This window comes from Tenrec ecaudatus, chromosome 17 (assembly GCF_050624435.1).
Source record: "Tenrec ecaudatus isolate mTenEca1 chromosome 17, mTenEca1.hap1, whole genome shotgun sequence".
In the NCBI taxonomy this organism is placed as follows: Eukaryota; Metazoa; Chordata; class Mammalia; order Afrosoricida; family Tenrecidae; genus Tenrec; species Tenrec ecaudatus.
In genome coordinates this window covers 41,676,820-41,703,389 of record NC_134546.1, presented here as the reverse complement: position 1 = coordinate 41,703,389, position 26,570 = coordinate 41,676,820, and the positions used below count along the sequence as shown (strand labels likewise).

Here is a 26,570-nt window from a genome sequence, read left to right as displayed (position 1 = left end):
TTTATTTCTCCAGACAATCCTGTCTAACACGGTGTCTTTGTTCTTCCTCTAATTCCATTTTGTTTGAGTGCTGTTTTTAGTCTATTGGTTCCTGGGTGGTATTGGTCTATTGGGTGGTGGTGTTGATTCCCTGTCCACAGTTATCTCATTAATATTTTTTGTAATGCGGGTCTTATTTTTAAGAATTGTTTTAGCGTTTCCTTGTCTGGGCATACTTTCGTTCCTCCCTTGTGTTTGAGGAATAAGTTTGCTACATATAGGATTCTTGGGTGACAGATTTTTTTTTCTTTCATACATTGATAGATGTCACTCCCTTGTTTTCTTGCCAGAACAGTTTCTTCAACGAAGTCGGAGTTTATCCTTATCAGTTTTCCTTTGTAGGTAACTATTCTTTTTCTCTAGTTCTCTCTAGATTCTCCCCTATTTCTTGAAATTGGAGAGTTTGAGGATGATAGGCTATATATATTTTCTTCTTGGATATATACTACTTGGGGTTACCCAACTCTTTAAGTAGTTATTTCTCTTACTTTGTGATGCTGGGGGGATTTTCTTCCATGATTTTTCTTACTATTTTCAGTATTGATTTTGTTTGCTTCTTCTTGCTCTAGATTTCTGCCGCGTCATAGATTGTTTCTGTTGATAGTGTCCAACATCATTTCTTCATACTCCTTCCCTTTTTTGTTGATTGTTTCTCTGATTGACTGGAGTCAAAGTGATTGTCTTTGAGCTCATTGATTCAATTTGCATTTGCATTTTCTATCCATTCTATTCCTCAAGTCTTTTACCATGTTGCTGGATAGTGTTATCTGCTGGTTTACTCTTGGTGTAAGGCATTTTTGTTTTCTTCCACTGTTATCCTGAGTATTCCCCATATTCCTTGACATGTCGTCATTCTGCTGAATTCTGTTTCCAGTAATTCTCAGGGCTCTATTCCAAAGTTTTTGGGTGATTTTTGATTGCTTGTGTTTGTTTTCTTGATTTTGGTGTCTGCTGTGATTCACTGCTACTTCCATGTCATGTTGCAGAAATTATTGGCCTGTGGGCTGCTAGTTTGTGGGAGGTGTGTTTGGCTCTGCCTAGTTATATGGGGAAGGTCTAATAGGAGCCAGAAAACATGATGGGGAAATGGATAAAAAGGAGGAGAGATGGGTATGCGGGTAAAGATGGGGGTGGAGAAGAAGAGAAAACAATATAAAGGTAATAGTAATGGTCCATCGGAATAGGTCAATAAATGTGTACAAGTAATGGGAAAATATTTTAAGAGGGGTAACTGGGATAAATAGCTTTCATGGACATATATTTAACAAAGAAAAAGAGCAGAAGGAGATAGTGTATGGGGCAGGAGAAAAGAAAAAGCCCAGGCTTGGTGGTCTGTGTCCAGATCAGCAGGTGTATTTTTGCCTAGGAAGTTTACTTAGTACCAGGGAGATTCCTGCTCCTTTTAGCAGTTTGGTGCGCATCTGTTCACCCTGCATGCATAGTGCGGGTGGGGGGAGTTGGTGGTGAAGGAAAAATGGTGAAAGTGTGTTAGTGTGTTGATAGCAACACCAAACTGCCCACGTGGCATGCTATTCGCTTAGAGTCCAGAGGCTGGCGAGGTAAGATGTTTGGCTGGAGGGTGGGCTCAGGGGCCGGGTATCAGCTGGTACAAGGAAGGAGAAGCACACAGATGAGGCTGTGCCTTGTCAATGGTGACAAGGCGTCAGTCACAATCACTGCCGATCTTCCACACTAAGAAAGTGTAAGTTGTTTTTTTGGCTTCCAGAAGTTACAAGACATCATGCTGATTAACTGGCAGCCTGACTCCCCCAAAAACCTAGCCTCCACTTCTTCACAGGAAAAAGAATGACACAGCACCAGCAGTGTGGAGACTGAGAAAGATGGAGAATCGAGGTCATTTTGCAACATGTGAAATATTTGAACCTGTGCCTATCACACGCTAAGCTCAGCAAATGTTGGCTACTTCTGAAAGTATGACTTCGCCTCTAAATCTCGATCTCTGAGAATTAGAGAAAATCATAGCCATGATTAGTAACAGTGGTGCATTGTGTGGCTTAGCTCTCAGAGTAGGGAATAGAAGATTTAAAATAAGATTATACATATGACCTGGAGTTCATGTCTTTAACAGGAGCCCCAGAAAAGGTCTGAGAGAGAAAAACCCAACAAACAAGGTTACCCAGAGCTGAAACACTGTCAGGGGCTCTCTGGCGGCAGAGTGGGTTACAGTTCCCCTGCTAAAGACAAAGTCAACTATTTAGACCAACCAGCTGCTCCATAGGAGAAAGATTAGGCTGTCTGCTCACGTAATGATTTATAGCCTCCGAAATCCACAAAGACATTTCTACTCCGTCCTATAGGGACTCTCTATTGGGTCGGGTCAGAATTGACTTGACAGTGAATGAGAAGTTCGTGTCAAAGGCACAATCAGCTTCATGGGCTCCCAGGCACCTTACACTAAATTTAATTCTGTGTTCTTACTGGGGTTTTTTTTTTTTTGGTTTTGTTTTTTAAGCAAGAAGTCTTCGTTTTAATTTTGTACTATACACTGAAAATTATGGAACTAATCCTCAGAAGGTCTGGCCATAGTCATGTTGTTTGTTTTGCTTCAAGCTCCCTAAGTCAACGTTTTTCTTTCCGGACAGGGACATTATGTTCTCTGCAGAGCCCGCCTTCAGCTAAGGCTCATAAAGGTAGAGAAAGTATGAGATGACACAAAAAATCTGAGCTGTAAATGTCTAGGACTCCATCCTGAATCCACCATTTACTAGCTGAGAAACTCTCCAGTCGTTGAAATTCTGAGATGCGCATACACTCTATGAGCCTTAAGTGCTATCCATGTAAGAAAGTATTCTATAAATTACAACATGCTATAAAGCATTCCTGAAAGAACTAAGTAGAGAGTGGTCACTTGAACTAAGTCAAATGAACTACGTTGTACAGTGGTCACTTCTGCTCAGCCAGTCAAAGCCTACAAGTTCATCCTTAGAAAAATGTCAGTAGGGATTCAGTGGAGAGATCTAGTGTTCACTATGATGTTCAACATTTACCTAGAGTGTTTGGTATCAATTGGAAAAAGATCCTTTGGGGATATGTCTTTGCATTGAGTGGAGTAGACTAGACAAAGACTAGCTCCAGATAGGACACTGATATTTGTTCGCTAGCTCATTACTTTATCGAATCTTCGTTTTAAAAAAATCTGTATACTGGGTTGTTGTGAAACATAAATGAGATTATGCTGGAAGAAATATTTCTTCAAATTGTTTTAGTATGCATTCTAATATACATATATTTGTAGAAATATAAAATCACTATTGCCTAGGATTCAGAATTGACTCAGTGGCAGTGAATTTGGTTGGATTTAATACTAATAAAGGAACCCTAACAGTGCAGTTGGTTAAGCATTGGACTGCTAACCCAAGGTCAGCATTTCAAACTCATCAGCCATGATGTGGAAGAAAGATAGGGCGGTCTGCTTCCATATGATTTACATACAGCTCAGAAACCCTATGAGAAATTCTACTTTGTCCTATATGGTTTCTCTCTGTGTCTCTCTGTCTCTGTCTCTGTGTCTCTTTGTCTCTGTCTCTCTCTCTCTCTCTCTCACACACACACACACACACACACGTGTGCACATATTATCATATGTGGCTAATATGAAAATACCCTTGTAAAGGATACGTCCAAGATGAAAACCATTTAATGACACACATTGTGTAGCGCGTGATAATAACGACATACTTGACAATGAGGATTGGGAGCAGGTGAATGAGAAAGCGTTGCAAGTTAACATTATGGGATCTACAGTTTGACTCCATTAGTGGTCCAGGCCTCGTGGCCAGCAGCATTATCCTTAATAGAGAGAGCCCTCAGATCCGGCCTTCCTTTGAAAATGCGCGAAGGGATGGACAAGGAGAGAACTGGCCTATGTGGGAGGAGGGGGGACCTTTGTAAGAATCGAGAGAACACATCTCTGGCTCTAACTCAAGAAGAGGCTGAAAGCTGTGATGTCTGTAATCACATAAGGGACTCCCCGTGGTGTCCCTTTTTCCCTTTGAAGGGTGGAGCAGTCTTCACTCTCCTCTGAGCCCCCCTATCATGTTCACACACAAAGTTGGAGGGGACACTTTCCAGCCACTTTCTCTTCCAAATCTGGAAGGACGAGAACTATTAAGTAGTTTGGAGAAATCATGTCATTATCAAAAGGTTTTCTTTCATTGCTCTAAAAATAAAAATGCCACATTTTTAGAATTCTGCAGTGAACAAAAGCCATTGACAGAATTCTAGTTGGGGCCCATGTACCGCCCGTGCAGTCACCACCCCTCTGTCTGTGGATGACTGTAGATTGCTATTTCACTGGAGAGGTTCCACAGAACTTCCAGACAAAAAGATACTGGGAAGAAAGGCCTGGTGATCTAATTATGAAAATCAACCCACAAAAACACTACCTCTCATAAAAACCTTATCATGGAGAGGACTCAGGACTGAAGAGTGTTGTGCTTCCTTGCATATGAGTGCCATGAATTAACGGTAGACTCAGTGGCAGTTAGCACCAACAGTAGACAAAATTCTTTCACACCATGACCACGCAGCTCTCAAGCAGGAAGTTGCAAGAAAGAGTTGCCAATCTTAAGCCTTCTGAAGGCATTTTCTTGCCCAGAGTAAACCCTCCCTGCATGCAGCACATCCTGACCCTGGGAATTGGAATAACTTTTCTACCAGCATGGCACCTACTCAGGGCTCAGACAGTGAGTCTCTAAAATATTTTTCAAAAGGTGGAGCAGGATCACCTCAATTCACAGCTGCTCAGAGACTTCTAATATGAAAACCAAACCCAGTTATGCTTCTATGTCCTTCCATGCTTATTTGTTTCTGGGCCACTGTCATAAACAGTTTCATGATCCAGCAGCCAGGCGTGTGTATGTGTGTGTGTGTGGGGGGGGGGGGGGTTGACAGCAGTTTCAGGTAGTCTTTGGAATGAGGAACCCCTTGCTTCAAGGCCAAGAAAGGCACACCATGGATGAATTGGTCCACCAAAGGCCAACAGGATTGAGTTTGTCACTCCCCCATCCCCCACCTAAATCAGGATACAGGTTTACCTCTGTAGCCATCAAAGCAGAAAATCACAAGGGTTAGGGGTGGGTTGCTTTTGGCTTTCAAATCCTAATCATCACACACACATATTGAGAAGCATCGCTCTGTAGTTTTCAGTGTTGATTCCATTTATGCTGATCGTTTGACGGCACAAAACTCAAGACAACTAGAAATCAGCTCTCATCACTGCCTTCACACTTCACTGAGGACCCTGAAGAGGTTTAGGAACAACAAAAAACATCATGAATAAAGAAATGCACCTCGTCTAGATAAATATGCATCAAAGGATTTGTCTAGGTGGGAATTTTTCTTTTTGTGTTGTTTCATTTTGCTTTAAGCAGCATTACATTTGCCGGCAACGTTTCTTTCTTTACCCATCGCCTTCCTGGAGCTGACCTTGTGTGTGTCAAGGAACATCCATTGAACGGAAACTAAGGGTTGCCTCCTGTCACTGTAATTCTCGGGGGATGGGATGCTGCTCTCTGCCACTCAATAAGCCATAACTCCCTCTTGACACTATTTCAAACCTCTGGGTGGCCCCCACCTCCCACCCCCCACTGACAACCACTTCCGTCCCACATGGCCCTGGTAGACCTACTTGGGATGCTGGCTAATGGCCACCATGCCATCTGTTCTCTCCATTTGGGGACAGTTCCAGGAGATGTGAGCATCAGGATTCCCTGCAGAAACGCAGACTATTTCTTCCCATCACCCCCCGCCCCCCAAGTTCCTCCCACCCTTTTCAGGGCTCCTCTCCTTTGGTGAAAGGAAAGAAGGCAGCTTTGGGGATTATAGAAGCAGAATGATCTCCTGGAAATAGGAAATTATAGCTCAGGAAGCAAACAAGTCCCACACCACCCACCAGGACTCACTTCAAGGCTCCTGATCGCTTTATCAGCGGCACGACCTTGACTGAGCGGCTTAGCTTAGCTTCAACGTTCCTTTCTGTAAAAGAGGAATTGGAACATTATTTACATCATTGAATTGGACTGAGCTAATACAATGACATTCTTAAAATGCCTGACATCTTGAACATTCTCAATAAATGTTTGCAATGATTAGATTCCTGCTCCTGCCACTCGCCAGTTAAAGGAGAGCAATCTGGAGACTTTATCTCTCTGTGCCTTAGTTCATTCTTCACCTCAAAAAAAGAAAAAGGAAGAAAAGAAGAGAGGGCGGGAAAGAGCGAGGTGAGGAGGAAGGAACGAAGAAGAGAAATGATGCCCACCTTAGAAGACTTACGTGTTGGATGAGCTGTTGGATGTAAAATCTCTGGCACGTGGCACTCAAGTTGCCTCCGACTCAGAGCAGCTCCATGTGTGTCAGAACAGAGCTTTGCTTCACAGGGTTTCAAGTGGCAGATTTTGTAGACGTGGCTCGCCATGCCTTTCCTCCTAAAACGTCCCTAGTAAAGGCCAACCTTCAACCTTGCAATTAGCAGGTGCGTTAAATCTTTGTACCCTGCAGTACTGCTGGCATGATACATGTTTCTGATGTGCTCATTGTGTGGTGGTGGTGACGGTCGTTCTAGCCCATTCCTCTTACAAAAGGCTTCAATATTCCAAAGGACGTGGAGGTTTCTTTGACTGCTTGTCTTGAACAGAATCTCACTCAACAATGGAGCTACATCATTTGTGGTTCTCAAAGAGCAGAGTCATCTTTGGGAATCTCTGATTTATCCAGAATGTCCCTCTAACAAGCAAAACTAATCATCCTGTTATGTTTTGGTAGAAGGCTCTTAACATTGCCTTTGAAAGCTTATTTTCCACACTAAATGTCTCTACCCATCCAGTCCATTTTAACTCATAGCAATGCTACAGGACCGAGTAGAACTGCCCCACCGCGTCTCTTTATGGAAGCAGACTGCCATATCTTTACAGCAGAGCAGTCTCTAGGTTCAAACTTCAGACCTCTCCGTTAGCAGCCAGGCCCTGTCCCATGAGGGTTCTGGGGTTCCTCTATCAATATGCGAGGCCTGCAGTTCCCCTCTCCATGCCTATCCAAATTAATTCCTGTTCTGCCTTTGAGCCTCACAGCACACTGTAGGATAAGCATAAACATAGAATGAATAAGTGGACTCTGGTTATAGTATTTTCCAACATAAATGTGCAGTCAATGCCCCTATAGATTGGCCTTCTCTGATACATGGAGGGTTAAAGAAAGAACCCAACTAGTGTCCATTTATAGAAACCAGAGCAGCCACATGGTGGAAAAGATAAATACCTCCCATTCTCCCCTCATCATTTTAGTGATGAATGGATCAACCAGTCAGAATACATTCAGTCAGGCAACCACCCAACAATCATTTGTTACGACATGCTGCACTCTGGACTTTGTTTTGGTTGTTCGGAGTAGAATAAAAGAAAAGACAAATGAACTTCCCGTTCTTTTGAAAGATACACTAGAATGAGGGAGATTAGAGAATTTGGAGATCAAGATCCAAATATCAGGTACCACCCAATATCAAATTGATTCTGACTCATGGTAGCCCTATAGAACAGGGTAGAACAGCCCCTGTGGACTTATGAGACTATAACTCTTGACAGAAATAGAGAGCTTCATCTTTCTCCCAAGGAGTGGCTGGTGGTTTCAAACTGCTGACCTTGTGGTTTACAACCCAAATGGTCACCCATTAGGCTCCCAGGCCTCCTTGAAAGGGTGGAGGAGAAGACTTAGTGAAAGATATAGGAGGTGTATGCCACTAGCGCTTCACTTCGACTTGCTGAATCTTCAGCGAAGAATTATTATTGGCTAACCCCTGAAAATCACAATATATCTGTCACAACAGAGCTGGTGGCACTGATCATGGGTAAGAAGAATGACCCAGTGCCCTCTGTTGGCTTAGTTGGTAAAAGCCTCTTGGGGTGGCAGTAGGAGGGAAATGGAAACTAAGCTAGAAATTGAAGGATGCCGTATAGAGAGAGAAAGTAAGGGGAGAGAATTCCCCATGAAGAAAAGAGGAATATAGATACATAGAGTCATAAAGAATTACAGAGTAGGTACAGAGCGGGTTGTCCTAACTATAAAGAGGGTGTAATCTGGGAAGCGGTGTACTGTGTTTAGATAAATTGGATTTATCAAGAAAAAAATCAAAACTGACATTTAAGGATAACATAATAATATAACAGCAAGTTAAAATAAACGCCTAGGCAGAAGAGTCAAACTGATCATCATAGAGGACATGTCGAGATTCAGCCTGGGCAAGAAGTCATCCTACAGAGTGACCTTGATTATTGGGAAGAATTGATTAATCATCTTCTCAGTTGTCATATCAAAAGATGTTACTATGACTACGTGGATGTTTGGGCACAATGAAGCTTATGCAATTGCTTCTTTTATCAGTGATCTGTCTGACTAAGTCAACTTTGCTTCTACTGTTACCTTTGAGAAAATATAGCTAACTTTTTCTTCTAGAACTTTGAAGCTCAAGGATGTGAGTTCAATGTGAGCTTCTCCGATCCAGGAGGGCAAGCATCTCCTCCTTTCTGAAGGGCTAGATCATGAAGATGGTCAAGTTTATGCTCGTAGCCTTTCTCCTCTTCTCTATTTTTTTGCAAGGAGCTCAAATCATTTTCATCACTGAGGAAAGTATTTGATCCACGGAGTCATATCAGTATGTCCCCAAGCCCTACAAGCAATCTATTGCTGTGGGGTCAATTCCACTCAAGCCCCAATATTATTTTCTCAGTGGAAGTTTTGCTTTGAAAAGAGCAATGTTAAATCCAAGCAATGGCCGGACAACACTAAACCTAAGAGTGACAATGATAGACTCTCACACATTGGAACTTCTGAAATGGAGGGAAAATGTCTATATGAGTCGCTCGCGTAGAGTGTAGGGTATCATCCGCTCTATCCACTTGCATTTCTACAGTTATAAGAGACACTCTCTTACAAGGCAAGTATAACCCCACCGCACTAATTTTGAAAGAACACACGTCCTTTTCATCAGTAGAAAGCAGACAAGACTAGAGAGGGTTCAGAGAGGACCAAGGCCTGAACCTCAATCCTGAAGTCATCCTCTTGCTGATATCACCAAAGAAAGACACACTTGCTGCAGTTGAGTCCATTCTCAGTCATCACCACGCGATACTGAGGCATTGATTGCCTTAGGTCGCATTTCTTCATCTGCAAAGTGGAAATCATCAAATCAATTTCAAGAGGCTAGCCAGACAAAGGACATGGACTTGCCATCATCTATCTAAGATCTCTTCTGGTGACCCCTGATCCCCACCCAGCCCCAGTGTCTGATCTCTCAACTGTGATGCTCACACATCTGGGCCTTTCAGTTTCTCTGCCTGTCCTGAATTCAGCATGTTCCAACCCAGCCTCAACAATCTTTTATGAATGGAGCAAGCCTTTCTGTAGATAAGAAAACCCAGTATCTGCACACCACTTTGTTTCTCAAAGCAGGCTGGGTGCTTACAATAGGAAATCAGCTGAAAAATACTTCTGTGTTAAATACAGCAGCATTTCAACGCCAGGAGTTAGAGAAGCTGGGCACAGGAGGCATTTATTGGTGCCTCATAAATGAACACAGCAGAGCCTGTGAGGTACTGGATGAGGCAACCATGCAGACAGCACCCTGCTGGACATGGAGGAACAACCCACACGCAGAGTTTGTTACTGGCAGGGCAGAATGAGAGAGTGGGTTTCTGAAAGATGAGAGAGTGGGTTTCTGAAAGAGCATTAGGTGAAACACATCCCTAAGGAAACGAAACTGTTGCCTCTGATTTTCCCACTGCAGACGGAGAATTTGGGGCTTGAGGATGTTTTTGGTCATATAGACCCTTAGGTTTATCATTTTCTCAGGGAGACACCAACACAAAACCCGTCAGCTACCACTTCCATAGGGATGGGCAGCCTCTAAAAGCAAGCATGGCCTTCAGGGATGGACAGTGTGATGCACAGTTGAGGTAGGAAGGACAATGTAGAGCAAGGAGGAAAGCTTAATTCTCCGAGTCCATGCTACCCAACGAGGGGATGGCATTTTCCATCTCTGTATCCCCACCACATGGGGGAGGGCATCAATGATGTAGTCACTGTTTTGCTTTTAGAGGAACTTGGCAGTGATCTAGACCTCTCATGTACTTAGTTGTCCAACACTGGTGAAGGGACACCTTTTCTTGCCGTGATACATTGCCCCAGACAAATCATTTGAAGTTCTACCCACAAGTCCAGTGTATTATAAAAAACAATGGCCATAGAAACAGTCATACACACAGTGGGGACCACCCTCAAACACAAACTCACTGACATCAGGTCAACTCTGATTCACACTAACCCATTCTAGCATCCCTAAGGCTCTCAATCTTTTTTTGTTCCCCCGTAAATATTGTTTCACTTTTTCATGATTTATTTCAGAGTTTGGAAATATTGTTTGTTTTTACACACAATTTTACTGGGACTTAATCCAAATATCAAACAATTCAATAGTTCAGTCATATCAAGAAGTGTTGTACAATCATCACCACAAGCCATTTTCATGCATGATTTCTTGTATTCCTTATTAGTGGCTCCCCATTTCCCCCCAATCTCCCCTGCCATCGCCCCAAGGAACCATTCGTCCAGTTACTGTCCCTGTAGGTACACCCATCCTGGATTTCATACACCAGAAAGCATACAAACGTGCAAAGTAACGCATCAAAAAAAAGCTAAAAACAATAACAAAATTACTAGTTGAGAAGATGACAGAAAATATTAAAAACTAGAACCACTATAAAATGAGTCAAAATAAAGACAAAATTTTACATTTTAACCTAGGATATTTGCCATATTCTGCTTCCAATGCATTCTGTATGATGGCAAGGCCATTCAGATCCCTGGTCTGTGTTCAGAGGGGATTCCCAGAGTCTCCAGCCATCTGTATTTTCCCTCCACTTTTTTTTCAAACTACTCCTACTTTCATATGTGTCAAAAAGGGGATCAAATCAGATGTTACAATTTAACATTCAAATCAGATGGTACATTTTAACCATTCAAATCAGATGTTACATTTTTTAACCTTTAGACTGAATTTACTTTTAAAATTAAAATGTCCACACAACCAGTTCAGTTCTTGGCACACTGACCCAAGACTAGGGGTAAGGAAGTGCCCTGAGTTTGCTTTATATGGCAAAATAGGTGGAGTAACATGGGAGAGGCTGCGTGGGATATAACTGAAAACATGACAGGCTCTTTATGGTACTCTTGTCCCAATTGGTGGCTGTCAGACTCTCAACCCGTTCCAGACTGTCCACAAATTTTACACTTCCCCTATGTAGGATTTCTTCCTCCCACGATGTCTGGGGTCCAGCTTCTGCAGGGTTTTCTCTGGAAATCAGTAGTTAGGTATCTCAGCGGTGGCACCAGCTTGCTCTTTCTTCCTCTGAAGCTCCTCCCGCCTCCTTGTCTGCTGCTCACTCATACAGTCCCTGAAGGCCTGCACCTGTGGCTGGCACTGCCTCCAGCCCTGGTTCTGGGCCATATACTCCTGTACAGTATAGTGGGAGACAGCACAGCCAGATCGGGAGATCAGCTGGTCCACTGGGTCCTCTTCCTCGTCCTCCTTCTTCACCTGTCGGGCCCAGGTATGGCCATGAGGGACTGAGGTTGACATCTTGGGGGTCTCCAACAGGTGGGGAAAAAACAACGTGAATATGGACTTTTGCACCTCGGCTTCTGCTTCCTAGTGACTGCTCCGAGGGCAAGTGGCCGTCTTTGATCTGTGCTCCCCGGAAGCGGACCAGATGTTACATTTTAACATTCAAATCAGATGTTACATTTCAGACAGAGCTCAGACTAGTCACATCCCTCAATTATGATCAAAGGGAAATGATGGGAGATTTAATTTGTGTGTAGATCCTGTAAATGCATTTTGGGCTTCTGTTGTCATTCATGGGCCCTTGAAAACCAGGGGTTCACAATTTGGACTTGAATTATATTATTTACAGTCCTTGGGTCACACGAGCTGGTGAGCTTCTTCCATGTAGACCTAGTTGATGCCTCACTTAGATGGCCGCTTATTTGAAGACAGGCCTTTCAGACCCCAGGCGCTGTCCTTTCTGGTAGAGGGACACTGTCTAGTTTCTTCACCACACTTTGCTACAGGCACCCATATCTTCAGCGATCTCTTCATGAGGGTGAGTATCAAGTGGGACCAGGTCATAAGAATTCATTTTTCTTATATTGGGGCTAGAATTAGGTGTGAATCCAAAATTCATTCATATATCTATTGCTTTTAACTGCCTCTATTTCACTTTAGAGACCATTGTCTTTTTTGTTAGAGAGCAGGATCTATCATCTTCCTGGAGCTTCAGGTCATTCTGTTGCTCAGGTCATAAATTTAGCCAATGGCATGGCTGCCAGAGGACTGTGTGCTGAGTTCACCACCAGCCAGATCAGTGGGTTCAGGCCTGGAGAGCAGTGAAGAGTGGGGGAGGGGTGGTGTCACTGCTAGATCCTACTAACATCCACCTAGAGTTCGAAACTGTTTCCTTCGTCCTCTCCAGACCCCCACAGAGAGTGCGGACTGCCCACTATGGGTCTTTCACGAGAATGCAAGCCTGGATTTGAAGCTTTCTGTTTGGCTCATGAAAGGAGAGCAGCTGCTGTGTTTAGAGAAATATCTGGGAGCACCATAGAGTGTGAACATTGAAGTGACAAATGCTGTAAGGAAGAATATTTTCGCCTTCAGACATTACAGAAAAAAATGTTCTGCTGCAGTTTAATCACGAGCTCGCCCACAGCAAACATGCCACAAATAAAGTCTAGTTTAAGAAGCAGTGGGTTTTCTTCCTCATGACGGGATTTGGAGGGAGCAGGGCTAGGCAGGAAGAGCAGGATGGTTGGCGCCATTGCAGATAGGCCACCAGGTGGCTGCCTTCACAAGGTGCGCCAACAGAGTCTCTCTGGACTCAGCCAAACCACTGAGCTGGTGGACACAGACTGTGAGACCTAAGGAAAGGAGCTGTTCTCTCTGGGGGAAGAACCACATGGCTGAGGAGCCCACCCTGCCTCTGGTTGTGCCAACGAGTCGGCAAGTAACATAATGTCAAGTGCAATGGGGTGAAGCACATTGGTGGCCATCCTTCAGGCTGTAAAGAAAGGATGGGCAAAAGAAGGATGAGAAACACGAGTGTGGGAGCCCTTTGAGAGTTAGGAGCAGCAACCAGGTGCTGGCACTGCCAGTTGCACCAAGCCAACCTGGGCGATGCAGAATGGGTATTAGGAATTGTAAGTTCGAGAGCATTGAAGTAACTCAATTAATCCTTACAAAACCCCTATGAGATCTTGGTTGATGGTTCCACTTGCAAACTTGAAGTTCAGAGATGCTGAGAATTACTCAATTTCACAAACTGGGCTAAGAAGTGATTTCCAGGGAGGAAGGCCGGGGAAGTATCCATGTCTGGAACAGCTACTATATGGCAGACCTAGAGCAAGATAATTTGGTACCCAACTCAGTTGGCAGTGAGATAGATTTTTTTTTTAATTCACAGATCAGGATTTGAAACTCAGAGATTTTGTAATTGATAGAACTGCGACTAGAAACCAGAAATGTCCCACTCCAAACAGTTTATCCTGTTTCTCACACACTGTAGTGGGGTGATAAAGAGTGTGGGCGGAGCCACTGTAAAATGCACCCAGTGTTTTAGCGCAGTGTTGACACCTTACTAATAGGGGTGCTATTGGAACACGTGATCCATCTGCTCAAGGTAGGTTGAAGTGTACCTAACAAATAATACTCTAAGTAATTAACATTGGTAATGAATTATGATAAAGGATGGGAAAATTGTTTAAAAGAGTAACCCTTGTGGGATTCCCCTATGTAATTTACGATTAACTCCATGCTACAAATGGTTAGTTTGATTTAAGTTATTATTTGCATAAACATTCAAGAAGGTCTTTAAAATTTGCCTCTTGACCAGTGAATCTAACCTGGAAGGATTTTAGGCTTTTAAAAGCTTGACCTCGCCTGCACAAGAACATGGAAAGAGCATCCCCGAAAGGTTATCTAGCAAGTCAATCACTAGAATGGCTGCATTCAAATTCTACTTCTTGGCAGACAAATGAAGCCAAATTCCATAGGCTTATAAAATGCTCATAAAATGAACAAATATTAAGACCAGTCTGACAGGAGTGTAATTAGTATTAAATAACCTTGATACAGGCAAAGCATCTATAATGGTACCTAATAACAGTCAGAATGAATTTAATGGTAGTAGCCTAACATGTGATAATCAATAAATATTAACTGCTATTCTATGAGTCACATCCAGCCATTTGGATGAGTTGCCTTTTGTGAACCTCACCTCCTCCTTTATCTATAAAAGGGATAATTATAATTATTCCCATAGTAGAAGTTGACAGAAAAGTCAAATGACAATTATAAAAGTTTTTCAATCATACTTGCTACATAAATATGATGTATAGTTATTTTCCAGACTTTTCTTCTGGAATTACAATGAGAGAAATTTGGGTCAGAATGCTGATCTTTGAAACTGGTTTCTGGGAATGTTGTTACTCCCCAGGTAGCATGCCTTTGCTCTCATGCTAACTCTGCCAATTCAGCGCTCGCTCTCTCTCTCTCTCTCTCTCTCTCTCTCTCTCTCTCTCTCTCTCTCTCTCTCTCTCTCTCTCTCTCTCTCGTCAGACATTGATCTGCTATGTCCCCAGGCCGGAAAGAACAACTATGTAATTCTCCACATGTTCTCCTTCTTTCAACCTCAGTAAAGCAGGGAATAACCTCTGCCCTTCTTCTTAGTTCTGACCCAAATCATAACGATCGCCTCCATACTTCTTACAAGGTCTCTTCCTAAAGCCAACTCTCTGCATTGTCTTCATGTACAATGTGCGGGAGGGCTTCAGAACTATGTAACTGGTTGTCAGAAGCTAGTTTATAATTTCTATCGATAACCCCGCATTTCTCTTATACTTGATGTGTCGGGGGAAACTCCAACTTTGTTTTCCCATTACACAGAGATCTGTCCCAGTCCTGTATCATGTCCCAACATGAAAAGACAAGAACACAAATCAGTGAGAGCCGCATAGCAGCCTGTCAGCAACCTTTCTGCTCATACTGTAAGGCCCACTTTTCTCAGGCTACTTCCCTTTTGATTCAGGTTGCCATTAAAGAACAGAATTCCTGTTTACACTGTACAAGTAGAGCTTCACTGTTGGGCTAGTGGCAAGAATCTGTTTGATCCTGCAGTTAAGGTCCTGTACAGCTCTACAGAGTCTCGTGCCTCACCTCTCTTATCCAGAAACTATACGGGGTTATTCTAATCAATTGCCTAAAGTCATTAGTGGGAAAAAAGTCAACGTTTGGTTATCACAGACTGGTCTTTCATCAGTGCAGTTCTGAATTTCTCTACTGTAGACGGATTTGCATCCTGGGAGATGGCTCAATGGCAAACCCACTACAACAGTGGAATTAAGGTGTCCACTACTAGATGATCCTGTCAAAGAAAGAGTTTTCCAGCCATGAACTAAATACTAACACCATTTCCAAAGAACTAGAAAACAGCAAGAGAATCAGCAAAAATATTTCTCTTTTGGCAGGGTTCCAAAGATTGGACTATGAAACATCAAATTCAGGAGATAGTCTACAAACGGTACAAATAAAGCAGGTGGGAGGGGTTCAAGACTGGATGGGCGTGGAGACAGCCAGCACCCAGCGTTGATCTCTTGGACACGCATTTGAGACATGCCGCCCTGGGAAAGGTTCTGCAAGGCCTGAGGGAAACAAACAATACCAACCACAAAGCCAAGACAAAACAAAATCCTGCTAAACTGGGTTAACTCAGTGTTTCCCAAATGTATTTGACAATTGTAGCCTGTCCTTTGTGGAGAATGCGATAAATCCTCTAGAAGTAGAATTTCTAAAGAAATGTCCGAAGCGCCTAATTTGATACAAATCTCAGAAGTCACAGAGTTCAGCTTCCCCCTCGGGAAGATAGTCTCCCTCCCGGTTGTTGCCAGTTTACCACTGAGTCAGTTGTGTTTCTTGGGGATCCCATTGCTGTGTAGGGTTCACAAGGCTGTGACCTTTCAGAAGTAGACCTCCAGGTTATGCTGGGGGCATTTGAACTGTCAACCATTCAATTAGTAGTCCAACGCTTAACCATTTGGGCCACCACAACCTCCTTCCACACAATTACTGAGCACATGTCCAGAGTCAGTGGGCCACTGCTTCACACGGTTCTGGTGGACAACTCAGAGAATGAATAAGAATCACTCCTGCTGGTGAACCAGTTAATTGTGGGACCCCACTCATTGCCTTCAGAAAGATCTAGACTCAATCTCTACCACTGCCCCTTCTTACAAATGACTTCGGAGGGTTCCTAGACTTCTCTCAGCTGCACCTCCTCGTCTCTCACACGGTGATGGTAATGATATCTGACTCCTGGGGTAGTGGAGAGGAATAAATAAAATAATCAATGTTAAGTGCTTGGAGTGGTGCCTGGTACATAGGAAGTGTTCAATAAATGTTGACCATCATGTTTATTAATCCTCTACCTGCTTTCCAGAGCAGCATAGCACAAATCTATGACCATTTCCACCTGGCAGCCCTTCAGAATCCAGGCCACTCTTTCAAAGTAAAATAATCTTTGCATTGGGCAAGATGGTCTGAATTCCATATCCTAACCATAACAAATAAAATGATAAATTAATATATTTCAAAATAAATTTGTTGCTACAGTATTAATTGTGTACATTACAAAATATTTTTAAATATGAAAGAAACAATATGCTTTTATACTTTCATATTGCTCTGTGACCTACCAATTTAAGTGGAACCAAGAGAAAACTGTTTGATTTATTAAATATTTGATTCATAATATTTTAGAGAAAACATACATTTCATTACTTTATTAATTGATATTTTAACATTGAAAATCACTCAAAGGTCAATTCAATAGTTAATTTTAATGGCGGTCAAATCTGCAGACAAAATTTCACACAAATAAGTAGATTCAATGGAAGAAGAGTAAAATACTACACTCAGCATACCATCATACTTAATGTTCAGTCCTAAATGCAAGTATTTTCTTGATATTGAGTGAGTAAATTTCCTTCCCAATATCAATCAGATGTTCTTACAAACAACCTCAGAGATGTTGCATTTTTATATTCTTAATGGAAGTGTTGAAAACCCAGTGAAAAGATTAAACAGATTTAAAATGGTGTTTTCTTATTTTTTAAAATATGTAATAGGAGATTTTTCATAAATGATGACAAACTCGTTTGAGGAAAATCCTTTATTTTCACCAATACCATTTACAAACACTTTTATCAAACGAACACCTCACACCAACACATTTGGGAAAATTCAATCAAACAAAAAATAACAAATGCTGAAGAGGATGTAGAGTGATTGAAACACTTTTACATTCTTAGTGAGACTGTAGAATTATACATATATTGTGGAAATCAGTATGGTACTTCCTTAAACAATTGTAAATCCAAGTAATTTATAATCCAGCAACATCTCTACCCAAAAGAAATTAAGAATATAACAAGGCATATGCACACCTATGTTTATTGTAGTGATCTTCACAACAGCAAACGCGGGAAACCACCAAAGTCCCCACTCCACTGGACGTGGATAAACAAACTCTGGTACATTCATACTATGGAATTTTATACGTAAATAAAAACAATGACAACCCTTGACACATCACAAGACATGGAGAAAACAAGAGCGCATTATGCTAGCAAACTCATTCATTCTTCCAAAAATAAATATTTAAGATCAGCATTGCTAAAAGGAACAACAAAGAAGAAAATTGTGGGATATAAACCAATAGACAAGAATTTGATGACTGCGAAGAGACCAGTAACAGGGGTGGGAACGGTGCGGGGAAGGGTGGGGTGAAGTGGAGGTGTGGAGACTAACAATATGGAGGGATAGAATTAAAATTAATCAATTAAAAACTAAACAAAAAAATTCCTCCAGAATCCTTACCCCTCAGATCTAAATATTGGACTGATTGTCTATAAAAGGAGGAAAAGTCGACCTGAAGTGGAAATGGGAGTTTTAGTGTCATGCAAGTTCATTTTCAAATGTATTAAATACATACACACAAACATACACTTATATGTACACATACTCTCTGCATACTGTATGTTTCAAGCACAATTGCTTTTCCTCTCATTAATATGAGAGAACTTCAAAAATCATGGAAAAATGAGACTTAAAGATGATGAACTTTTGGAAGCATTTTTGCACCATATTTTCCTTAAAATAACAAATTACCACCAGTGAACACTTGTTATCCACTCAACCTTATTCATGGATCCCTCCTGTGTGCTCCCATAGAACCACACACCATGGGTTTTCATTGGTTGATTTTTCCAAAGTAATCACCAGGTATTTCTTCCTTTAAAAAAATAGTCATTTTATTGGGGGCTCTAACAGATATTATAAAAAGCCATAAATCAATTATGTCAAGTGCACTGGTCTAGATGCTATACTCATCATTTTCAAAACATTTTCTTTCTATTTGAGCCCTTTGATACCTGTTCTTGTTTATTCCCTCCCTCCCTACCACGCTCATGAACCCTTAATAAATTATATATTATCCTTATTACTTTTTCATATCTTACACCATTCAATGTATCCCTTCACCCACAATTCTGTTACTCATCCCCCTCAAGGGGGGTTATGTATCCATCATTGCTACCAGTTCTCCCTTCTCTCTTCCCCACCCCTTCACTTCTCTACCCTCATGGAATCATTGCTCCCATTACTGTTTCTGAGGGGTTTGTCTATCCTTGATTACATGTGTCAAAAGCTCTTAACTATACCAATGTATATTACATTCTACCTGTGAGGTAGAACTGGGGCCATGATGGGGAGGAGGGAGACATTAAAGAAATAGAGGAATGTCGTGTGTTTTGTCGATGCTATACTGCACCCTTGATGAATGGTCCCTACTGTGTGGCCCTTCTGTGAGAGAATGTCCAATTATCAACAGGTGGGCTTTGGTTCTCCTCTCTGAACCCTCTCCTTTGCATCTATCTGTTTGTTTTTGATCCTCTGATACCTGATTATGTCAATGCCTCATGGTCACAGAGGCTTGTGTGCTCTGGCCTGTGGACTTTTTGTTGCTTCCCTGCTAAATGGGTGCTTATTTAACTGCAAGCTTTTAAGACCCCAGATGCTATATCTTTTAATAGCTGGACACCATCAGCCTTCTTCACCGCATTTGCTTATGCACCCTTTTTGTCTTCAGTGATCATATCAGGAAGGTGAGCATCATACTTCTAGTGAGACCCAAACCTTGACCCTTTCAGTTAGCTGCCAAGCATGTTAACCACATACACCACTCAAGGTCTCCAAAGAGACAAATTAAATGTGTCTGATTAGGGGAAACATTACTTTGTAGCATTATTCTGACATCCACGTGCCATCACAGAACATGTCAACACATTTGGAAAACTCTCTTTTTGTTAAAAGTATGGAAGTCATTTTTTAAATGTATTAATAGTTGGGATTTAGTCCATATAGTGTATCATTCCATAGTTCGGTCATGTAGAGTAGAATTGTACAATTGCTACCATGATCACTTTCCAGACATTCTTTTCCTACATGGACTCCTTGACATCATCTGCCTGGTAGCCCACCACCACTACTGTACCCCACTCCCCCAAACCCTTATTCTACTTGCTGTACCTATAGGTTCATCGATCATGGTTTTCCTATGCCAAATTTTATCAGCTGTAGAGTCATTTTTCCTAAGATGACCAATAAGCCTCCGGGTGCTAAGATTATCCAGACCAGAAAAATCCACAACCCAGACACAAGGTCCAACAAGAGAGTAAAGAGGTTCAGCAGATTTTACCCCCAGGGAGGTAGAGGAATCTGGGAATTCAGCTGTGGCTGTCAAGGGTTAACACAGGGCAGTAGATAACAGACCAACTTACCAGGGCATCATGGACTCAAGTCCCAAAGAAGATAACATGAGGTCCGACATACATTTTCAAGAGAATTGGGAAACATAAGGAATTTCCATAGCGTCTCCATTAGGGCAACAGGAACACATATCTGACTGTCCCTGCACATGTTGCCACATGCGTTACAAGCATTTCCCTATGAAAGATGAAGGGTCTGAGTACTGGAGACTTCAACTAACCTCTTAAAATCAACCGTGTAAAATGAGTTCCTTTCCGGATTTGAAATCAGATCCTCTGGTGCCAGGACTGGTACTTGTGAGCCTACACTACACTCTGGGACCAGGAACAGGGCTTGATCTCAGAGGGTCAATAGAGATACTAGTTCAAAACAGAATCCACATCCGTGTGGATAGTGCTGAGCCCCTCACACTGCTGCCCGTGGACTCATTAAATGTTCCCAGATTACTAAGGAGTCTGGTTTCCATGGAGACTAAGGCTGAATATGAGAGTTAAACAGTCCCAATTTTGAAGGCATGGGGCTGTGGAGACAGAAAATCGGGCTCTCGGTACTGTCTATGAAAAAGTTTCTACGGAGATAAAAATTGCCTCTCTGAAAAGACAAGTGAGCTGCTCAGTCAGGAGGAGGGCACGTGAAACCAGGGCGTCTAACCTTGGGTCTGATGTCCTCGTCCATGCACTGCAGCATCGTGCTCACTCACCATCTCACTCACCCGGATGCTGTGATGTTATACTCAGTCAAGTCTTCAACGGCTCAAAAAGTATCATTTGTCTCTTTAATAACGGGGTGTGCAAATTGCCAGTCCATGGGAATCTGTGTACAAACACAGGAAAGAAATGTCAAGATACTTGGAGTCTCATAAAATCAGAAGTCTTTTATATATGTAATTAAGCATAGCCCACTTTTTAATGCATCATGGGCTTCTCTTCTCTCAGAGTGATCAGGAAAGAGTCCATTTCATCTAGGAACTAAAATAATGTGATCAAACATGTAAGAAAGACAATTAAAAAGAAACAGATGACGTAGGTCCAAATAAATCTTTTCATGGGCAACCAATTAGAAAGAAGTTGAGCTCAGCTGCTGAGCCTTGGCTACTTGCAAATGTGCTTTGGCAGAACAATTAGGCTCCTATACTGGGCATACAACTGGCAGCAATGCGTCCCCAAACCAAATTTACCTAATGGGTCATTCGAGTTATGGCATGGGTTCTATACCTTCCCAGTTCACAAACTAAAAAAACAAACTGGTTCACACGCACAGAATTGCCTGTTCATGAAAGGAGAGGGTATGGTCCTCTCAGGTGCTAAGTGGCGGAGGACAAGGCATGAATTGTCCCACAGTTGCAAGGAAACCAGTAAGTTCATCCTGATTAGAAGTGTTGGTTTCCATTATCTGCACTTAAAGACGAGAGAGAGCAAAACACAAAAGTTTAATACTAGCTCAGAATATGAGGCTGGCTGTTGAGAGAAGAGAGCTGTAAGCGGCTCCCTTTCTTTAAAGTATCTATTTACAGAACTTAAATCTGCTGACATTTTACCCTCAGGCCCTTAACTATTTTTGAAGATAAACTCCAGTTGAACAGAACAAAATAATTTTGCAGCAAATAGTCATTTAACCAAAGCCAGCCCATTGAGACACAGAGTTCCGAACTGATTTCTGACTTCCAGACTCCATCAGAGATGAATTTATTGATCAAAAGGGAAAAATGAATCAAAAACTAAGTGCTCATCTGAACTCCATTTCCTGAATCATCTATGGGTTATTTAGAGTCTTAGCTACAGAGTTATTACCAATAATCCATCTCACTAGATGGTCACTAGATCTTTTTAAGTATCTTAAACTCAGCACTACTGGAATAATTTTAGCCATTTTTGCCACATGTTTTCTTTTCTATAAAGACTAAAGATTGCAGTCTGCATCGATAGCTATATGTCAGTGACTCATAAGTATAGTAGCTATGGAAGTTTGTTCTATTGGTATTAAATAATGAAAATGAACTGTTGCCATTGAACTTTGGCATGAAATTTTCTCTTCTCAAAGTACATGACATTCTCGTTCATTCATTAAAGAGATGGCTAGATTGCCGCCCACATAATGTTAAATCAGTTAGGTGTGATGAGTACAGGTAGTAAATAGCTCTGTGGGTGCCCATGCCTTGACAACACATAACACATTGTCTGGCATAAAGAACTTGGTACATATTAAGCACATATTCAGCACCAAACCCTCTGCCCAAATTGGGTTTTCAACATTGATTTTCTACTCTTGTGTGATTTATAATCTGATTGAGAAGACACACACTGAATAACACAAAATAATTTGTTAGTTCAGTGTTTTTATTAGTACTAAAAAATTGTATGCTGAACCCATACAGCAACTGGAAATAAATCAGAGGTCCTAATATACATTAGTCAAGGAGCTCCTCTCTGAAGAAAAGATATTTCTAATTGGACCCTAAAGGATGGGTGGTAAAGGTTAAGAAAAATTGCATGGTGAACCTTCCAGGCCGAGCATGTTCAAATGCCTGAAAGCAAGGCACAACTAATGTGTGTCTGAAGAGCTGGGAGAAAGTCATGGGGGCTGAAGTCCATTTGGGAACAAGTGGTGACAAGGATGGAAAACCAGACATTAAGAAGTACAACATATTTTGCCCTGAATGCTATAGGAATGAAACTAAATCATTTAAAGAAGAGGAGTAAAACAAACTGATTTACTTGTTTTTAAAAGAATATTTTTATGCTATATGGAGAATGGGTTGGAAGAGGACAAGATGGAATGCATGGGAAGAAGTTAGAAGACTATTAGAGAACTCCAGCAGAAATGTGGTAGTGTCTTGTTCTGAAATTGTATCCATGGAGATGAGGGATACTGCAAAAAGAACTATTTGAAAATGGAATCAAAGAGAACTTGGAGATGGATTGGATATTGGAGGATGGTGGAAAAATCAAATAAAATTATTTTATTTCTAGCAAACACTGTATGGACGGTGGTACTCTTTCTGGAAGAATTAAAGAGGAACAGTTTGATGGAGCAGGTAGTGGGGCAGTAAGTTTAGTGTGCTGTTATGAGAAGACATCCAGAAGATATATCAAATGTGCTTCAATTCGATATACAGTACTATAATTCAGTAGGCAAGTATGAACTTAAAGAGTTTTCCACATATGGACAGTGATGGGATATGAGATATGCCTAATGAGACTCGAGAGAGAGTGAGAGTGAGAGAGAGAGAACAAACGACAGAGTACAGATAAAGGAGGAAGGGGCGCAGGGAGTAAACAACGAAAACAGGGAGAAAAAGTGTTGATGGAGTAAAAAACAGAAGAGTGAATATAATAAAAACGAATGGAAGAAAGAAACTGGCAATGAGTACTGAGTGCTCCTGAAAGGTCTAATAAAACAAATAGTATGTGTTCACTGACTTTGATGGTTAGGAAGGAGTGAGTATGTTAACATTAGTTCCAGTGACGAGATGCGGAAGAAACCTAGATTGGAGCAAGATGAATGAGATATGAGAAAATGAAGACAGTATGTATATAAACAACTCTTCCTGGACACTTGGCTATGATGGAAGGAGGAGAAAGAGAGCTCGACTACAACTGGAGAAAGATTTGAGGCCAAGGGTGATAGCAACCACCCAAGAGTCTATGTAAACTGTGAAGTTCAGTGCAGATTATCCACCAAAAGCCTAACAAGGATTTACATACAAGTGGTTTGTTTTGTTTTTTAATCCAAACTTAAGGAACATCAGGATGATTAGGAAGAGGAAAACAAAAAAGAAAGAAAGAAAATCCAGTAGTGTATTACCAAACTGAGCTCCACCAGGCAAGTTGAACTCAGTCATGCCAATGCCCTTATAAAGTATCATGTGAAACATATCTCCATCTGGCTAACCCACAGATTGGAAGAGAGGAAGTCACCATTAGTCAAGAATGGCTAAATTTTTGTTAACTCCTTTCACTTACAAATGTTTCCATGTCTCGAATGGTTGAGCGGGTTCCTGTATGGCCCCAACTCACAGGTGGCAAAAAATTCCAGGAGAGAAAAAGAGAAGTGTGTAGTACAGCTAAGGCAAGTGTCTACCGAGACAAATCGGTGTACAGCTGGTTGCCATGGCAATGGCTGAAGTAAAAGATGGACCAAAGGATGTCAGGAAGGATACAACATGTATCTGATATGTTTTTCACCTTTGAGGTCCATGCAGCCCACATTCTTCCTAGTCTAGAGAAATGAAATGACTTGTGTCTAACTCATGACAGAGTTGACATGGAGGTTCACCTGACTCCTGGCTTCCAGACCTCCCTGTCTCTGTTCAGCAATATTTACCCCTAGGAGCAGGGATACCTGACAAGTAAATGTTGATAACCTCCTGGTGACAACAGGAAGAAATGTTTTAGAAATATCAACAAATTAAACCAATATTTGAGCACCTATTGATTTCAAACAAGCACACAATATTATGAGATTGTCAGAGAATAGTAAATGTGCTCCCTGTTTTGATGTATGATTAAAAGAATTCAACATAGACCCATGGGAAGAGATATAAACATAATTGAAGACTAGATGTGATTAATATAAGACTGGGCAAGAACAGAGGATATTTGAGGTTATGCAATGTTTCTATTAAAAATGAACAGAGTCTCAGGGTTAATGAACAACTGTGAAAATGATTCATTTGGGTAAAAGCTTCAAACCTCAAATGTTAACAGAAAGCATCTCTGTGTAGTTAAATTGCAGATGATTTTTATTTATTTCTTTAGATATTTCCCTATTATCCCCTGTATTTTACATTTATACACCACTGTTTGTCTTACTGTGGTAGTCTACGTGTTGTGGTGATGCTGGAAGCTATGTTACTGGTATTTCAAACACCAGCAGGGCCACCCAAAGTGAGTAGGTTTCAGCTCTGAATTCGACTGTGTTGATCTTTAAAACAAACAAACTGTGTATAGCTTTAGACAAATGGGAATTCCAGACTACTTCATTGTGTTCATGTGGAACTTATATATGTACCCAAAGACAATTGTACAAACAGAGCAAAGGAATGATGCATGGTTAAAATCAGGAAAGATGTGCACCGTGGTTGTATCCTCTCATTCAATCTGTATGCTGAGCCTTGACCAATCAGAAATAAGAGTCTGTGGGAAAAATGCTTTTCCTGACACATCGTATGATCCCCAGACAGACCGCTTTGAAAAACATGTTTTTGAAATCTCCTCAGAGTCCTTGGAATTGAGTACCAATCACCAATAGTCGGGGCCAACTCAATAACTCATCTTTCCCTGTTTCATTCTCCGTATCCCAAACTCTATAAACTTGCACTGTCAAATATATTCCCTACAGTCCAGTCTTCATCTCAGGTGCTGCTTCCTGACAAAATCAAGCCAATATAAGCAGGTCATGGGATGAATCCAAAGTGTGTCTGGAAATCTCAGCCAAAAGGAATTAATAGGTGGTAACTGCAGTAATTCGATCCTGGGAGAGGCCAATTGACCCAATGGTGGGTGCATGCATTCTGAGCTCAAATCCCTTCTCCCAACAGAATCACATGTAATCCCAACAGAATCACATGAATGTTGATTTTGGATCATTGCATTTTATCTACCAGTATATATTTTTATAAACCAAAACTGGATTGAGGCACTCTAGCCCCTGTGCCTGAAGTATACATTTCTTTTTTCTTTAAAGAACCAATGGGTTGCTATACATTGACTGGAATCTTTAAATACAATGTGTAAGCGTGAATGATTCAGGCATATTCTGACATTTCCTAGTAGGTTTCGCTGATAACTCAGGATTGATGTTTTGAATGTATAAAGCTGAACAATTGTTAAAATATCCAGTTTAACTTTTCCTAACTTTCGTGTTCTCTCTCTCTAGGTTAATATCCAACACAGGTATAAAGCACTTGCCAGCTCTTCACAAGATTCAATCTCTGCAAAAGGTTTTACTGTAAGTTTTTCTTACATGACTAGTAACTCTTTATACAGTATTCATTTTGCCAAGCAGTCACTGGACTATAATATGCACAGTGTAGTCTACATTCTCCAAATGTGTTGCTCAGGAGAGTACATGAGCAAAGATAAGAAGGCAAGAAATAAGTATCTTTGGTTTCACCTCTCATAGGCATCGAGTTGATGCTGACTCATAAGGACCATATAGGACAGGTAGAACTTACCCGCTGGGAGTTTTTAAGACTATAACTCTTTAAAGGAATAAAATGCCCCATCTTTTAATAAAGGAGTACCTGGTGGTTTCGAGCTACTGACCTGGCAGTTAGCAGCCCAATGCATAGCCACTCTGCCACTAGGACTCCTACAAGCCCGAAAATCTCCATTTGGAAAAGTTAGCAGACTAGGTTCCTCAACACTCACGCTGTCAGCGAAGCCAGGTGTGTCAAGATCAGGAAATCGCACCTCTTCATTACTTAGAATTTTATACACTACCCTCTGCAACCCACCTGTCTCTGCCAGGCTAGTCCTTCCCTTTCAGAACTCTCAGGCTTCATTCAGCACAAAGACTCAAACAAATGCATGTGACAGTGTTAGTGACCCGCTTGTTGGTCTTCTCCAAAATACCTGCATTTTGA

At 41.5% G+C, this 26,570-nt stretch overlaps 2 protein-coding genes across 3 annotated transcripts in view; one reads left to right on the top strand and one right to left on the bottom strand.

Annotated features, from left to right (window-relative positions):
* The window catches only part of FSHR (follicle stimulating hormone receptor), a 281,173-nt gene that overhangs the window by 204,970 nt on the left and 49,633 nt on the right, over positions 1-26,570 (top strand). For both annotated transcript variants that reach the window (XM_075535760.1, XM_075535759.1), the window contains exon 5: positions 25,862-25,933. In XM_075535760.1, coding sequence (XP_075391875.1) covers positions 25,862-25,933 — 72 coding nt within the window. The remainder of the gene's footprint in view (positions 1-25,861; positions 25,934-26,570) is intronic.
* On the bottom strand, positions 11,408-11,686 carry LOC142430974 (cytochrome c oxidase assembly factor 4 homolog, mitochondrial-like). Its single transcript, XM_075536035.1, has one exon. It carries the CDS (start codon positions 11,684-11,686, stop codon positions 11,408-11,410), a length of 279 nt encoding a protein of 92 aa, XP_075392150.1.

Excerpts from the sequence above, each read along its gene's own strand:
- LOC142430974 (XM_075536035.1), bottom strand. The coding sequence starts at position 11,686 with ATGTCAACCTCAGTCCCTCATGGCCATACCTGGGCCCGACAGGTGAAG.